The following is a 17,643-nucleotide window of genomic DNA, read 5'->3' as shown; positions in this document are numbered from 1 at the left end:
AGGTAATGGAAGGCGACCTACTTAAGCCACAATCCGTTGCCGCACCAAGCTGATAGTTTTACAAGGCTAGTAGTCAAATCGCCAGCAAAACCGGACAAAGATCCAAGCGGCAACCTGCATTGAGTCAGGCGACCAGGTAGCTGCAACAATGTGCTCAGAAAGCAAAACTGGCTAAATAAAATGGTTTCCCAAAATGGCTGCCGCACCAGTCGTGTAGCCCAAAATGGCCACCAGAACTAGATAGGAACCCTAAAGAACCGCGCCGAACGCCGGCTTCTTCAAAGTGCGGTCTGCGGCAACAGAACCTTCAGCTGGGATCCCTACCACAGCGGAGGTGCTGCGACAGCGCTGGCCTCCCACGACAGCTGCCTGTAGCCCTACGGTGCCCAAGCAAGCCCAGGACACCAGGAGGACTAAGAGGTGAGCAAATAGCCAATTAAAAGGAAAGGATTTTTTCTCTCACCAAGCCTGCCCGTAATGGACACAATTAAGGAAATTTTCTCCTACTTTTAACTCTAGGAGAGTCCAAGCAATCTGTAGAACTGAAGAGAAACTCGAAAGCACGTCCACTGGGCTAGCTGAATTGAAAAAAACTGGAGATAGTCAGCACCAGAGGCGTGGCTTAAAGTTTCAAATTCAGTTCTGGGCAGATTGGCTGTATTTAACCCTTGCTTGGACTCTCCAGAGCAGCGCCCTGGAAAACATCAGGTTCTTGATGCAAATACAATTACAATACAAATATCTGTTCTATGCTTGGAGGAACACACAAAGAAATTCCTCTAAGTGTATGACCTATGCACATCTGCTATAGCTAAAACAAATTGCCTAAATATTGAAGAGAAGAGGCAAATTCCTATGTACCGATTAATATTTATAGCATTTATGTATTTTAAATTGTACAACACAAGATTTACCTGAACATTCAACTAAATTTAAAGACATATATTATATAATTTTGACTCATTTTTTGTTACATTCTTTTGATTTTGCCACCACATTCAGCTCTTTTATGAATTTTGAGTTTATAAAATTATAGATTGAATACGATTTAAAGGAAGGATTGGTAGGGAATTTTTGGACTGTATTTCTAAAACATCTGGGAGAGATCCAATTGGAAAGACAGAGCTTAACATATATCCATCGATTTTAGCATTTTTGTGTAAATCTTATTATAGGTAAAAAGGTAAAGGTTCTCCTTGCACATACGTGCTAGTCATTACCAACTTTAGGGGGCGGTGCTCATCTCCGTTTCAAACCCGAAGAGCCAGCACTGTCTGAAGACGTCTCCATGGTCATGTGGCCAGCATGACTAAATGCCAAAGGCACATGGAACGCTGTTACCTTCTCACCAAAGGTGGTTCCCATTTTTCTACTTGCATTTTTTAAGTGCTTTCGAACTGCTATGTTGGCAGAAGCTGGGACAAAGTAATGGGAGCTCACTCCATTACACAGTGCTAGAATTCATACAAAGATTCTGCTTATTACTTATTGTTTTGCTAATTGGTAAGTATTTAAAGAGTCTCCTATATAAATATGAAAGTAAATTAATCAATAAAATAGTATTAAATAAAATATACAAGTATAAATATCTCAAACAGAAGAACAACATAAAGTTTTTGGATGATATTAATAGAGTCCAAATGAGAATCTTGAAAGAAAATTCCATAAATAGTGTAACGGAAAGCAGAATATTTCCTCCACAATTAATAGTTATTACTTTACATGGCAAGGATCATTTTAGGAGGACTTCTAAGAACTATTTCAATATATAGGCAAGATCCTTCATGTACCCAGATCTCAAGCCACGTAAAGTGCCAAAAGTACTACTGGGAACTGCTCTTAGAAATAGTCCAGAAACCCATAAAATTCTATAAACTTCAGTAAACCGAATCACAGCCAGTCTACAACTAGGAGCTGCATTTTGGATGAACTGAAACTTCAGCAATCTTCTGTGGCAGATCATATAAAATCTACAATATTGCAATATTCTAAAACCAGAAGGTAGCAAGTACAATATAAAAATTAAAAGATATCTTACAAAGTCAAAGCACATGAAGAAACAAACAGGAAAGCCAAATTGTTCCTAAACTTTAGGTAACTTTCCATGATCTCCCAAGAAAAGTGTTTCAGTAGCCTTTAGTCTTAAAAAAAGGTTTTACAGTAGTTATTGGGGTCAAAGTTAGTAAACTGAAGATTAATATAACAGTCAATATTCAGAATTTCAAAAGACATGTGTTTTGGAGATAAACAATATGCAACAAACACTTCCTAACAGTATTTCTTAGATACTATCCCATCTTTCCATCTATTTAAAAAACAAATAGATTTGTTAAAGCTTATAGACCAGAGAAATTACAATTACTCAGAACAATGACACCCTTTAAGGTATTCAAATCTTACACATGGACTTAGCCAGTTCTATTCTACTCTTGAGTCTGACAGAATTTTGTCTAAACAAAATGTCTTGTCCCTGTATCAATTTTCTAATAGAAGGCTCAAAATTATAGATGGGGCCCTATTTGATCAGATTACTAAATGTCATTATTCTTCAATTCAAAGTATGCCTTTAAGTAATCATTAAGACTTCTCTTCCTTTGAACAAAATGGAAGGAAATGAGCCATACTGATTATTGAAGGTGCAAACTTCCCCAAACAGAAAGACAAATTATCTTTGAATATGACTGCACAGGATAGCATAACAGCATTGTTAATTCTGAGTGGCTAGATGTTATTACATGCTTCAACTGATTTTGAAATTTGTTCTGTAAATGAAGAGGTTGTGCTCACTTTAGTATAACATTATACTCTCAAACATTCCAATTAATTATCATCTTAAAATCATATAAAAACAATGGAAAATGGTGAACCTATTACAAGGGTACTTGTCTGAGCTAATCTTCTCACTCTGAACATTTGTTTGTGAATTTGCAAGTCACTCAGACAACCAAATGTATTAAGCTGGTCAACAAGTATATCAGGTTTTAGCAACTCTACTGTTATGACACATAAAATTAAAAGTCTCAAAGTAAAAGATTGCCTCTGACAGTGTTATTTACAAGCCAAATAACCATTTATGTAGTTTACTTGAATGCAGGATTCATTAAATATACAAAAGTCAAATTAATTTCCTCACTGAAATTACAGTAAGGTCAATATTTATATTTACAGTAGAAATGCTGCTTCCTGCACTGGGTATTATTTCTATTATTACAATACTTTGCAATAGGAAGCGAGAAAGCATTAAGCTTTGAAATTTTTAGAAAATGCCATTGTATTATAGATGGGAACGCAGGGAAATTAGCATGCTATTTTGGGAACACAGGATAAAGTATCTCACCATGTAGCCTATTTCTAGCTTGAAATATGGCAAACGTATTTCATGAAAAGTACATGGAAAAATATTCAAGATTTGTAAGCAGTTATTAGGGGCCTATACAGATTACACATCTGTCAGATAAGCAGAAAGGAAAACTATCTTTTTAAAGTTACAGGAGACAGAAGGTGTTACTCTTTTGCAGTGGTGAAATATCTATTCATTTTAATAAAGTTATTATTCAAGATATAAAACTGAATGCCAGACATCACTATAGGCATGTTTGTTTTAATGCTTACAGGTGATCAAATAAGCCATCTCTAAACACACTTAGGTAGCATTATAGCCAACTGAGCATATCCTAGGGGGAAATTGTCAACACCAGTAAGTTAAATGATGCAGTGTATAGCCCTATGTGAACTGATAGCTATAGGTCAAAAATTTAGGTTATTATATTTTTTCTTTCAAAGCAAGAGCAGGCTTTTTATTATGAGCTCCAATTCATAACTTCAAATGAGGAGTACCTCAAGGGTGGTCATAGATAATCTGTTACTTTTATGCGAGAGAATAAAATGCTGAAAAAGAAACATACATATTATGTTAGAGTAATTCGTTTTTACTATTGTTTCTCTTCAGTTTGATAAATTACAAATTTTTCCTGAAAATGATGCATTATCCAATAGCCTTATTTTGTTCTAATTTTATCCTCATGAGTGCTGATAAGATACAAAATTATAAAAATGTTCTATTTAGAAAAATAGTAATATTCTATACCTTCTTTGATGAATATTGTACTTTATAAAGTACCTAAAATTGAATTATGAACTTAGAAGTCTGATTTATATCATACTTTTATCATCAGCTTAGGTACTGAGATACTGCCTCTGTCCAATCATATCAATCTGTCACATTGGTCCAGCAAGGGGAGTATGTTGTGGGTCCTAGTCCATGAAAAAAAGGTCATCTGACAGGACCCAGGAAGAGAACCTTCTCTACTGTAGCACCCACTTTTGGAAGATCATTCCACCAGAAAAGAGTTTGCCCCCTTGACCTTGCTGGCCTTCTGGAAGGGCCAAAAAAACATGGCTCTGCCATCTGGCCAGCAACAAGGTAGGTATGGAGCATGGATAGAGGCTGTATTGCTATGGAAACTGAGCTCTCTCACAGATCATGACTTTTTAAAATAGCTTTTAATGGTTCCTATTCTTTTTATATATTTAAATTATTTTTAATATTATGGTTTTTGTGATTTTCTTGCATTATTTTTTTTATCTTTTTAGCTTTGTGCATGGCTCAATCATATATGTGAGATGGGCACTTGTATAAACTTCAAAATAAAGTGGCTTTGTCCATCCTTGCCTCTCTATTAGCACTCATAAAGAAACTGCATAGCACTTTTAATATTTAAGCATATATTATTACTACTGCAATGTAACAAAATATATTTTACAATATATAATTTGAAGATGGTATTTAGTATCAAAACATACCTTTGAATGAAATCAATATGTCTATTTCAGGAAAGACAGCTGAAGAACTATTATATATAACAAAATCAATGAGGAAATGTAACAGATATAAAAAAATGACATGATTTTCACATGGTGCAATCCATTGGCATATGACTTGTCTTTATTCACAATATACAATTAGCCCTGAACTGATCCAACAAAGCGGTTATGTTCTTAAACTATTAACACCTTGATTCTCAGATGTCTTAAATATAAGGGGATTAATGTATGTAACTGTTGAAAGATGCAGCGTGGAAAACCAATTGTCATTATTAGTTGGATGTAATGTTCTGCATATGTATATCAATTTAGTAGAAATAAGATTGGTTAACTACATAAAAAGAGCAAGAAAATCCAACTGCACATCTTCAAAAATCCAACTATTGTTTTCAAATAGCTTATTTTAAAAAATCAAATACAATTATAACCCAATATTTCCAAAGAGGAACAGCAGGGAAAATTCAGTATCACCTCAATATTGTAAATGTTAAATGAGATACAGGTTTTGAAATTCAAAGACAACACTAATTTCTTAATGGTGTTAGTCAAGGTTTTTGTGCCATAGCCAAGATAGAAATGAAGAACTTTATATACTAGCCAGTATCCTATAGAATTTAGAAATTTAAAGATTGATATATGATGATAGCCTCTGTATTGACTAGCCAATTCTAGGGGACTCTGGATGGCATACAAAACTAGTGAAAACAAAAGCAAAGAATTGAATCAATTAGATTACCCAGACTAATATAATCCAATAGAGTCAAAGAAGTCCATTGAACAAATGAACATCAACTGCAGGCCTGGGACCAAAGCCACATTTTCAAAGCTTTCCAGAACACCAGGAGAGAGGGCACCATCCCCATTTCTAGAAGGATGCTGTTTCAAAGGCTGGGAGCCATAACAGAGAAGGCACACTTCCTAAATCCCATGAGATGGCAATGCTTAATAGTGGCGGACCTCGAATGTACCCATTCTGTTGTAATTTACCGGGCAGGAAGAAACAAGTGGAAACAAACAGTCTCCCAGATATCCAGGCCCTAACATGGTACAGAGCTTGCTGATGTAGCAAAATAAAAATAAAAATCATTTACAGCAGATAGTCTTAGCACTTCAGATGCTAAGTATCCTAATGGTCAGGAATTATGAAAATTGTCCATGTTATAAACACTTTGCTATAGGAAGCCATGCCCCCTGCCGTCGCCCCCCCCCCCAAGAAATAAACAGTGACAGATGCAAACAAATAGGTAAGGGTCAAAAACACTTAACCAAGAGTCATTGCCTGAAAATAAATTAATAAGTTTGAAATATTTCATGGAATCATTGTTTGAAGGAAAACCAGCATTGCCCAACAGAAATTTCTGTACTAACCTGGAATCACAGCCAATCCATACTTGGCCTGTTCTGATATTCAAGTCACTTCTCTGCCACCTTTCCCTTACCGTAGCCAGACCAAGGTAATACTTCCTGGTTTCTCAGTCAGTCTAATCCACTTATGTCAGATTATTCAAGGCCTGCAATAAATATAGATATATAAATTTTGGCTTCATGCATATTATGTTTAAAGAACAGGTATTTTCTAAAAAGGTTTTCATTCTAGCTACTATATTACAAATGATTTGTCTTTCTTAACCTATCCTCTTAGTATTAAAATTCCTTTTAGATGCCACCTCTAATGTTTCATAATATAATCAAGATATTTAATACACTTACATCTTACCTTTATGTACAGAAGCTAAAACCCTTCCTCTTATTTCCCCCCACAACAATCCTATAAGGTAGACTGAGATGAGCTGTGAACCTCCATGGCTTAGAGTAACCTAGAACCTGGGTTTCTCCACTTCTATCTAGTGGTCTAGTCCCTAACCACTACAAAACACTGGTTCTCAAGTCCTGTTCAGTTCACTATGTAGCCCGTAAATCATGACAATCATCTCATGTGTAATTATTTTGTTTACCATCAAATACAGAATAAGCATCCTACATTCTTCTAGCCAAATCAAACAGTACAGACTAAGAAATGCTAGGCTCAGCACACTGCTTCATCATTTCTTGTATCCAACAAGATTTTATACAATAATCCCCGACCTCCGGTCCTTCCGACGCACCCTAAAAAGTTGGCTTTTCCAGCAAGTCGGCCTGGCCTGAACAAAATAAAACAAATGCTTGATTTAATTGTTAATTTTACTCCAATTTTAAAATGTTATTGTTCATACTAATTGGGTTTGTTGGATACTCTATCTAATTTCTTTTTAACTTTTGTAATATGTGCTTTTTAAAATGTTGTACACAGCCCTGAATCCTTTGGGAGAAGGGCGGCATATAAATCCAATAAACAACAACAACAAACAACAATGGAGACATAACAAAAATGCCAAAACAAGCTTTCAGAATTAATATTTACTTCTACTATACTATGGTAACATTTTTAAGAAGTTACGTTTATCAACTCTTTTTCCATTTTTGTATTTAATTTAAAAAGCCAGACTTCGGAGAAATAAATTTATCTTAAATATCCCAGCAAAAATAAGTAATTAAACAGCCATGTACACAAAAAATATCTAATTAAGAAAATTGCCAGTAAATCAATGGTGCATCTTCCCACCTTGCTTTTCATTTTAAAATGCTAGATCCAGAGCACAAAAGTTGTTTAGCTTTGTTTTCTCTAACTGAAGAGTTAGAAAGGCATATATATGTAACCTATTTGGAACACAGTTCTCTATCTAACTAACATACCTTAAAAAAGTCAGAGAAATTTACAATGATGGGTTACCCAAGAAATGTTTGAGTTTGCTATTTAGAATAAACAAAGTGTACCACAATCTATTATGAAAGAAAGATCAGATTCCAAAAATCACTTTGGAGATATTTAAAACAAAGATAGGTATTTCACAGCGAGCTTACAAAAGTATACCTATACACAAAGGCATCCTTTTACTACACACATTCCCCTCCCCCAATACCAAGAAAACGTAATTCTTCACCCTTTGAGAGAAAGCTAATGGGGGGTGGCGTGTCAAGAAACACATCTAAGGAAACCAGACTCTTTGAAAACTAGAAGGATACATACATACATACATACATACATACATACATACATACATACATACATACATACATACTCATACCAATGTAAGAATAGCTCCCAATAGTCTCCCCCAACCCGCAGCTTTCACGACCCCACTGCAATAGACTGGCGTGAAATAGCGCAATGGTTTCAGTCCATGGTATTACCTCAACTATATATATATTTAATATATGATTAACCCAGCTGCCTGGGTCGAGGTGGTACCCTGAACGAAGTACGTGCGCTGGGCTCTCAAGGCTAACGCGTTGGCCGCCTAGCTTCCTACTCGAGTACGTCGCGTTTACCTAAAAGGAGGGGTTTGGGGGGGGGAGTGGGAGAAAGCCCTAAATCTATCAAGACCCCTCACCGGGACTCACGTGCCTCCTTTTGCGGGTGATGTGCGAGTGAGATATGAGGGGGAAAGTCCTACCTCCAAAGGAACAGAGGCGAAGCAGTTCGCACATGGCTAGCCCATTCCCAACCGAAGGATGACCCAAGGCAAAACCACCACCACTTCCCGACTTCAATCACCCCCCCTCCCCACTCGCTTCATCTCCAAGGGAAAGCCCGGGCCCATTGTCCCGCCTCAGCAAACATCCCTTTTTTCACCCCACTTCCCTCTTCCCTTCGGCTAGACCTCCAAGTGGTCCCCCGTCTTGGCGGATCCCACGCGCCCCTCCAGCCCGGCTTGCACGGATACCTGCTCCGGGAAAGAAATGGAGGGGGTGTCAATGCCGTACCCCGTTGCCTCCCGCCGCCGCCATCTTAACAGCAGTCCCTGAGCCTCAGCCCCAGTTAAATCACGCGAGAACTCACCACCTGGTAGGGGGAGCGAAGAAGAGACGCGATAATTGAGGGAAGATCAGGCGAGAACTGGAGGAGCGGGGAGGAAAGGAGGCAAGTCATGAGGAAACGAAAATCTCGCGAGATGTTGTCTCAGGCAACCACTTCCCGCGAGAAGAACAAACCAGAAGAGAAAAGCGCAAGCGCCTGCAATGGCGTTCAACTCCGGGGAGCTTTTTTCCTCAGGCAGAATATTGGAAGGGCCATTGTAATCACGTGCCGAAGTTCCACGCTCGAAATGAACAATCCAGCTAGTAATTCTTCCTAGTGAGGAGTACCGCAGATTGGTTCTCGCGAGAATCAATGGAACAATGCGAGACTTTCAGTCATGGTGTTTTCCGGGTATCTTTTTATTTCTGCTTGTTGCAGAAGTTTGAGTTTCTGAAAATTACATCATGTGAGAAACTGTCCGCGGCTCAACCTGGCTAAATCCTGAAAGTTTCATCAGCCTCCCACTGAAGGGGCAAGAGGGAAAGGAAACTTAGCATCTAGAAAAAATTCCCGCGAGACTTCGGAGAGCACCTACGAAATGCCGAGACTTGCGTGCCTGAGACAATCGTTGGGGCGGGCGGGGCGGTGAAGCTAAATCTCGCGAGAGCTAGTGATGGCTTGCGGAAGTGTGTAGCGTTCGTTTAATCTGTAGCGAGATTTCGCAGGCGTTGAATTTTGGAGAGATTTGAATAAAGCGACGCGGGTTAGGCCGGGTAGCGGCGTCTCGGGGAACCCCCTAGAAAATTAGGATTTTCCCCCTCTTCTCGCATAACTTCGCGGGCTCTCGGAGGAATTCTTGCGAAAGCTTGAGAGGAAGAAATGAGAAAGACAAACAGACCGGGTTTCCAAACAGACCGGGTTGCCGCTGATACCCTCTAGCGGTGGAGGGTTGTGTTGTTGCTCTCGCGCCCCCCTCCACTCCTTTGCAGTGCGCAGGCGTGTTACGGAGCGCCTGGGGAAGTTCTTTCCACCGCAGCGTGAGCGCGCGAAGCTGTCTGGGAAGTTCGTTCTGCTGAGGAGATCAAGAAATCCCCAAGGCTGTGGCCGAGGAGCCTGAAAGTCTGCCCAAAATAAATAAATAAATAAATAAATCTTGGAAGAAGACCGAGTCGGGCTACTCATCCTGTTGGTGCTAAAAAAATGTTGTATGTTTAAGAAGGCGCCAGGAATTAGAGTTCATTAACCGTAAATAAAGAACTTTATAGAATAGAATTCTTTATTGGCCAAGTGCGATTGGACATACGAGGAATTTGGTGCGTATGCTCTCATACTACATAAAAAGACAATACGTTAGTCAAGAATCAAGGTACAATACGTAGTAATAGTCATAGGATACAAAAAAGCAACCAGGAAACAATATCAGTATAAACCGTAAGGATACAAGCAACAAAGTTACAGTCCTGCAATCATAAATGGGAGGAGATGAGTGATAGGAATTATGAGAGGAGTAATAGTAATGCAGCCTTAGTGAATAGATTGACAGTGGGGAGGGAATTATTTGTTTAGCAGAGTGATCGTGTTTGGGAAAAAACTTCTTACGTCTAGTTGTCTTGGTGTGCAGTGCCCTATAGCATCGTTTGAGGGTAGGAGTTGAAGCAATTTATGTCCAGGATGCGAGGGGTCTAAATATTTTCACGGCCCTCTTTGACTCATGCAGTGTACCTCAATGGAAGGCAGGTTGGCAGTAATTTTTTCTGCAATTCTGATTATTCTCTGAAGTCTTTGGCTGTCTTGTTGGATTGCAGAACCAAACCAGACAGTTATGGAGGTGCAGATGACAGACTCAATAATTCCTCTGTAGAACTGTTATCAGCAGTTCCTTAGACAGTCTGAGCTTTCTGAGTTGGCACAGGAAGAACATTCTTTGTTGTGCTTTTTAGATGACGTTTTTGATATTAGGTGTCCATTTTAGGTCTTGAGATATGAGAATCGTATCAAGTTATTTGAGATTAAACGATACCTTTGGAATTACCAGGCACAAATTCGAAGTTTTTTAGAAGGGCAGTTTTAAAGTATTATTCAAATCTGTGAGGATTTCTTTTAATTAGTCCAGCTATTTGGCGAATAATATATTTTTCTATAATCCACAATTATAATTCTGGACACGTAATTTTATGATTTATAATATAAGGTCTATTGAAGTAACAAATGGGAGGAAACTGCTCTTTTAATAAATGCAAGTTGTAGGTACTTGGAAGCTATTATTTCTGTCTGGTACAAACGCATCCCTAACCAGTTGGTTGACCAATCTAGTTTTGTAGCTTTTTGAAATGGAAGAAAAACTTGTTTAACCAGATTTATCAAGTGCCATACAGTAATCTTAGCCTTTTTGCATTATCTTTCATTAACTTCGACAAATATTACTTGCAGTTTGCAGGTGTTTTCCCACCAAATAGATTTTACTATTAAATGTAATCATGAAAGATGTCCAACACAAATTGATGTTAAATACTTCTAACCTGCAACATTCCAATAGTTTGTTTTTGTTTGTTTTGTTTTTATTGGATTTATATGCCGCCCTTCTCCCAAAGGACTCAGGGTGGCATACAACATTAAAAAAAAAACATCCCAAAAGTTAAAAAGAAATTAAATACATATTCAAAAAAACCAAACCGAATTTATAAGACAATACATTTAAAAATGAGTTAAAATTAACAGGCCAGGCCGGCTTGCTGGAAAAGCCAACTTTTTAGGGCACGTCGGAAGGACCGGAGGTCAGGGATTATGCGAAGCTTCGGGGGCAGCTCATTCCAGAGGGAAGGCACTCCCACAGAGTAGTATAGTAACTGGAAAGGGAGCATTCCAACAGTAGTATAGTAACAACTGGAAATACTTCTAACCTGCAACATTCCAATAGTATAGTAACTGGAAAGGGAGCATTCCAATAGTAGTATAGTAACAACTGGAAAGGGAGAGCACCGGATGTAAATTAATTCAAATTAGGCTTGTGTGCAAAATGGTTATATTAAATCTGGTTCACATCTGAACCATAATGGATTTTGAGTTATTAAACTTATGGTTTGTAAACCATAGCATATGACAGATAAGATTGTAACCAATTACACTCAGCAAACTGACATACCGGTACTTTGTGTAAGTCACATTTAGTAAATGCAAACCTGATCTAGATTCTAGTAATCTAGTTTATACAGTACAATAATATAATATTGGTTATGTGTTCAATCTAATTTGTGTATATAAAGAACATTTTGCTTACCTTGGTTCAGTGTTTTACCCTATTGGAGAAGTTTAGTAACAGCACTAAATCTTCAAGGTATGAATTACATGAACCAGAGTCAATTGCATTATTACATTTTACAAGAATGTTTATTGTGTACTGCATTAACATTTTAGAGAAAGAAGAAACTGCATATCACACCTGTCCTAGCACATTATTATAATGAGGTTACCAAAAGTATTGTTAAGTTTTGTTTAAGAGTCATGCTATATGATTCAATTGTTCAACCTGCCTTTGATGTAATAACATATCTGGTGTTAATCCATTGATTTGTAGATCATGGTTCAAGAGTATGTCAGTTTGTAACAGACAGTTATTTTGTCTTAGCATATATTGTATAAACCCAGCAAATCATTCGTTAGCATTTTAGATTAATCTAGCCAAATTGTGGTTTATTAAATAAATCATAATTAAATATACTTGAATGTTCTTTGAATTGGGCCTAACCCTTATAATATTTAGGAGCTGCAAATAAAATATAGCCAATTTCCCTGATTTTCTGATATGCGGGCTAAAATTCATATCCAACATAATTATGACCACAGTGGCTGAGATGCGGGTTGTAGGATAAATAGCTGGAGGATATGATTTCAGGGAAAGAAAGCTGAAATAAAATTCTGCAAACATAAAGCATACAGATATGTTAAAAACATACAATATGTGACTTGCATAACTCATACAAATTCATGAATAACTGGATCTTCTATATAGGTGCCTGGAAGAGAATCTGGCTGATGGATTTACACTCTAAGGTGGATGTTCACAGACTGCTGTCTTGTTTATGATATGTGGCATCAGTGACTCTGTAAATTGGGTCACCTGTATGCAGACTTTTTTTCAGCAGAACAGTACTTGCATTTTTCCTAGTGTTACAAGAATGAATAAAAAACTTTATTACTTAATATCCACAAATTTTAATTCCAGTTTTAAAGTGTTTATTATATCCCTTTTCTCTCTCGTTTTAATTCATTTAAGAAAAAGGGATCTTTGAAAAAATATATTCACTAGAGGGCAGCAAATATCACTAGAATTAGGGAACCAGTAGGAAATAGATCAGGTATTATTGTGCAGGGATTTTCAAACTTTTCCAGACTGTGAAACATTCGTTATTTTTTTTAAAAAAAACTCTTGGAAACCCTGATCAAGAGGCAAATCTCCAGTGATAGAAAATTGGCTTTTATAACTCTTAATTTCATGGAACTCTTAAGATTCCTCAGAACACAGCTGGAAAACCTCTAGGCTAGGCAAGGAGTAACTTTACTTTTGGATTTTTTATTATTATTGCAAGAAAGGGTTCCCAATTAAATAACTAGATATCACATATAAATTATGTGTGGTCATTTTTTGCCTCAATAAATGAGATATACAGTACCGAAACTTAATACTTTGGCCACCTAATGAGAAGGAAGGACTCACAGGAAGAGCCTAATGCTGGGAAAGACTGAGGGCAAAAGAAGAAGGGGACGACAGAGAATGAGGTGGCTGGATGGAGGTGGCTGAAGCAGTCGGCGTGAGCTGGAATGGACTCTGGGGGATGGTAGAGGACAGGAAGGCCTGCAGGAACATTGTCCATGGCGTCGCTATGGGTCAGACACAACTTTGCAACTAACAACAACAATACCAAATTCTAGAAGATGGTCCTTAATTTTAAAAAGATAAGTCTTGCATATTTTTAGAATTAGGACTAAAAGACTGAGCAAGAAAAAAATATTCTTGGAACAATATTGAAAACAAGGGAAAGAAATTACTCATTTGGCTCTGTCACGTGCGTTCAAGAAGAATTCAAACAACATTACCAAATTAATAGGTAACTATGATGATTAAAAAAAACTTACAGCTGAGATACTTCCAGAAAGATTTGTACACTCATTGTAGAAACAAAAACTTCAAGTACTTATCTACCAGTAAGAAATAATTAATACTTTTCAATTTTCACCTATCCTTAATAACTCTTTTTATATTCTGTTGGTTCCATTACCACAAGCTAAAGCATAAATCATGGTTAACAAACCATTTGGCTATGTTCAGGTAACATATCCACAAAGTATTTCATAACATACCATGATTGCTTTATTCATTTGATAATGTAGTTTGAGGCTGACTTAACCACTGTAGTTTATTTATTATTTAAATAAATGTTAAGTGAATAGAAATTTTGATTCTAGATCAGTCCATCCTCTACATGTCAATATTTTTAAAAAGCATAAAAATAGGAAAAATAGTAGCAACCTTCTCTATATCTCTGAGCAATCTATATTCCAAATACTTGATAATACTGTAAATGTTATACTATATTGTAAAGAGTATAATGTAACACAACTCTAGTCCAGACCATACAGATTTTACTTTAACTGCTTGCATAGCAGATATTTATTAAACTACAACTGGATATCCCACATAAGTGATTAATTAATTTAAAAACTAGAACGGCAAAAACCAGAGGCAGGTGAGGAAAACAACTCTTGACTATGTTTTACTACTATGTAGAACCAAATGCAAAACAAGTCCTATGGTGTGATTAGGAATAAAGCCAAGCACACATCCTTTAGCCAAGTTCCTACGATCATTTGAAGGCTTTCATTTCCCCCTCAGGTGCTCCACCCTGGAAAGATACCCACCCAAACTTCCATCAGCAGCTTCAACTAATTTTGGCTAGTTTATCTCACTGATAGCTTTACTGCAATGGTTACTACTATGTGGTACCAGCCAGCCAGCCTGTTGCTGTTTTTCTTCTGCTTCCTTGCTTGTGATTTATATTCTCCAGATCCTGGGCTTCTGTCTCAAGGCAAGAGCCATCTGCAATGGGTTCAGGAGCTAGCCCGACACCCACGATATGGACCTTGTTGGATGGAGGCCTTGAGACAATTGGATGGTGGGTGCAAGGAGTTGAACGAAGAACAGCAAAGCCGTATTGCACTGGCATTTGCTCATTGCCACCTACAACGGTGAGTCAAGTTTCTAAGCTGAAGGAATCTACAATCTGGGTTTAATCACCGGGTGGAGGAGGAAGCAAAGTTAAAATTCTACCCCCTTCTCAGTATTCCTGTCGTTTTAAGGGACAGACAGGTATGCTTTCATCTACTGCAGCTGCTCCCTTTACTAAGCACCCCTGACCTTAGAGTTGGGTACAGCTCTGGATGTATGCTGCAGAGCAGTGATAAAAAAGACATTTTACTGAGGTAATTGTCATTTTTATGTGCTCAGAGAACATGGAATCAGAAGGGGTGAAGAACAAAGTATAGAGCCTCTCTCTATCCCCAATTTGAAGTACTTTCTGTCCATTCTTGGGCCAACAAAACTAGACTGGTGTGAAATTTGGTTTCCTTATTTCTGGTCCCTTATCCTGTCACTGTTCCCAGTCATTTCAGTCATCTAGCTTCCTTCAATTATAATGGTGACAGTGCCTAACAAGTTACACAGACTTTGTGGTTGCCTACAGCTGTTCTAAGGCCAATACATTCTATCTTACTCTTGAGCCAGGAATCAAATGCAAATAACTTCTGGGGTCATTTACCTGTTGTTTTATTGATACAAGAGCAGTGAGATCAAGCTTCAGAACACTTCAGCTGTGGCTGGAGGAAGCTAATCAAGTACATTTTGGTTCAGTAATCTGATGCTAAATCAGGAATCAAAGATTTCAGCTAAAAGTTATGTTTAATTAAGCTTTACGTAGTTCTATTAATTATTAATTAATTAATAGGGATGCCATGACTCAGTGGCTAAGACGCTGAGCTTGTCGATCAGAAAGGTTAGCAGTTCAGCGGTTCAAATCCCTAGTGCCACGTAACGGAGTGAGCTCCCATTACTTGTCCCAGCTGCTGCCAACCTAGCAGTTTGAAATCATGTAAAAATGCAAGTAGAAAAATAGGAACCAGCTCTAGTGGGAAGGTAACAGCGTTCCGTGCGCCTTCGGCATTTAGTCATGCCAGCCACATGACCACGGAGACGTCTTCGGACAGCGCTGGCTCTTCGGCTTTGAAACGGAGATGAGCACCACTCCCTAGAGTTGGGAACAACGTAACACATATGTGCGAGGGGAACCTTTACTTTTTACCTTAGTTCTATTAATAAACATTCTGATTTATGGAATGCCACAAGCTGCCACTGCTATGCTACTTCCCTTGAGAACTTGGGGAAAAGAGTGGGGCAGGGGTCTTCTGTCGTATAGCCAGGGAAGCCAACTTTTCATAAAAGAGAAATCCCCCTCCCCCCTCTCCCCCCCCCCTTTGGCTGTATAGTTTCTCCCCAACAACTAAGTTTTTGTCTTTTCCTTGACAGGTCTGGGAGGAAGTTCCCACCCTGTGAAATTGGTAGCTCTATCCGTGACTGCACACAGCACATGGATCCAGTGGCTTTTGGCGTGTACACTGAGTTTTTCACTCATGCTCATGCCATCTGTTATTTTCTTCACAATGAGGCTTGGCAGCAGCAGGCCCAGGATACTGTGCACAGGTCAGAAAAAAAAGGGGTGTGTGTCCGTTTGTTGTTGGTTATTTTATATTGAAGGCTGCATTCCCTTGCGGGGGGGGGGTAAACTGCTGCTGGGATGAAGCTAGTAGTTGGGTAGGTGCTGAACTAAAAGTGGATAGGTGCATCCCTTCTTTTTCTCCCCCTTGAGCTTCTTGCCTTACAGGCTCCTGTAGAGGAAGACACCCCTTTTGTTAGAGGTCTGAATTTATACTCATTGAAACAAGGTTGCAGGTCGCCTATCCCAAGGGTAAGAGTACTTTACCTAGAAACAGGCTAATGGGGTAACAACAAGCTTTATCAGGGATCCTTTAGAATTGCCAATCTCCTAGGTCCGTGATGGCGATCCTATGGCGCGCGGAGCCATTTCTGAGGGCACGCAAGGCATTGCCCTCTCAGCTCCAGCACGCATGCACACGCTGGCCAGCTGATTTTCGGCCTTGAAGCCTCCAGAGGGAGAAAAACAGCCCAACGGGCAACCTAGAAGTCCATTCCAAAACTTCCAGTTTACGTGTTGGGCTGTTTTTCGCCCTCCCCAGGCTCCTAGAAACTCTCTGGAGCCTAGGGAGGGTGAAAAACGAACCTACCGAGCCCACCATAAGTCAGAAAATGGGCCATTTCCAGCCCCTGGAGGCCCTGCGGGGTGGCAGGGGAGGCCGTTTTCACCCTCCCCAGGCTCCAAGAAAGCTGTGTGGCATGCGCAGGGCAGCGGGTGTGTGTGTGTCACGCACACATGCACAGGGGGCACAGCACGGAGGGGCATTAAATTATGGGGTGGGCGTGCGCGCGTGCGTGCTTGCTTTTGGCAGCGAGGCGAAAAAGGTTCGCCATCACTGTCCTAGGTGTTACTCTTTAATCCAGAAATCACTGGAGGTTTTTAAGAAGAGACTAGACAATCACTTATCTGAAATAGTAGAGGTGTCAGGCCTGGAAGCCATCTTTTGCATTAGGCCTTCAGGCCTGCCACATTTATTGCTGTCGGAAACTGGGGGGGTGGGGGGAACCCTGACAATAGGTTCTCCTGCTCAAGCAGGGTGCTGGACTAGAAAACCTCCAAGGTCCCTTCCAACCTTATTATTCTATGTATAAATAATCCACCAGCGCATAAGAAATTTGACAATTCTTCTTTTGGTAGTTGAAGGTAGAATATTAAGATATTTCTTTCTAATAGAAAATTGCTTGTTAAAATACAGAAAATCTTAACCATGGGCAAACT

General features: G+C 38.9%; 2 protein-coding genes across 5 annotated transcripts in view; one reads left to right on the top strand and one right to left on the bottom strand.

Moving 5' to 3' along the window:
* Positions 1-8,716, bottom strand: part of HUWE1 (HECT, UBA and WWE domain containing E3 ubiquitin protein ligase 1) — a 121,173-nt gene extending 112,457 nt beyond the window's left edge. For both annotated transcript variants that reach the window (XM_081941708.1, XM_081941709.1), the window contains exons 1-2: positions 8,589-8,716; positions 6,193-6,335 (exon numbers count right to left, since the gene is read on the bottom strand). The gene's annotated coding sequence lies outside the window, so the exon portion shown is untranslated. The remainder of the gene's footprint in view (positions 1-6,192; positions 6,336-8,588) is intronic.
* A 3,955-nt stretch (positions 8,717-12,671) lies between these two features.
* LOC309386458 (uncharacterized protein) overlaps positions 12,672-17,643 on the top strand; it is a 37,474-nt gene continuing 32,502 nt past the window's right edge. For 2 of the 3 annotated variants that reach the window (XM_081941850.1, XM_081941849.1), the window contains exons 1-2: positions 13,797-14,905; positions 16,239-16,412. In XM_081941850.1, the coding sequence (XP_081797976.1) occupies positions 14,643-14,905; positions 16,239-16,412 (437 nt within the window). In that variant the 5' untranslated portion in view covers positions 13,797-14,642. Of the gene's footprint in view, positions 13,768-13,796; positions 14,906-16,238; positions 16,413-17,643 lie in introns of those variants that run through there. The other variant, XM_081941851.1, reaches the window with a different exon arrangement.

Source organism: Natrix helvetica (genome assembly GCF_964273705.1).
Source record: "Natrix helvetica genome assembly, chromosome: 1".
NCBI classification, from domain to species: Eukaryota; Metazoa; Chordata; class Lepidosauria; order Squamata; family Natricidae; genus Natrix; species Natrix helvetica.
The sequence above is the reverse complement of the archived record's forward strand: the minus strand, read 5'-3'. Positions and strand labels throughout refer to the sequence as shown.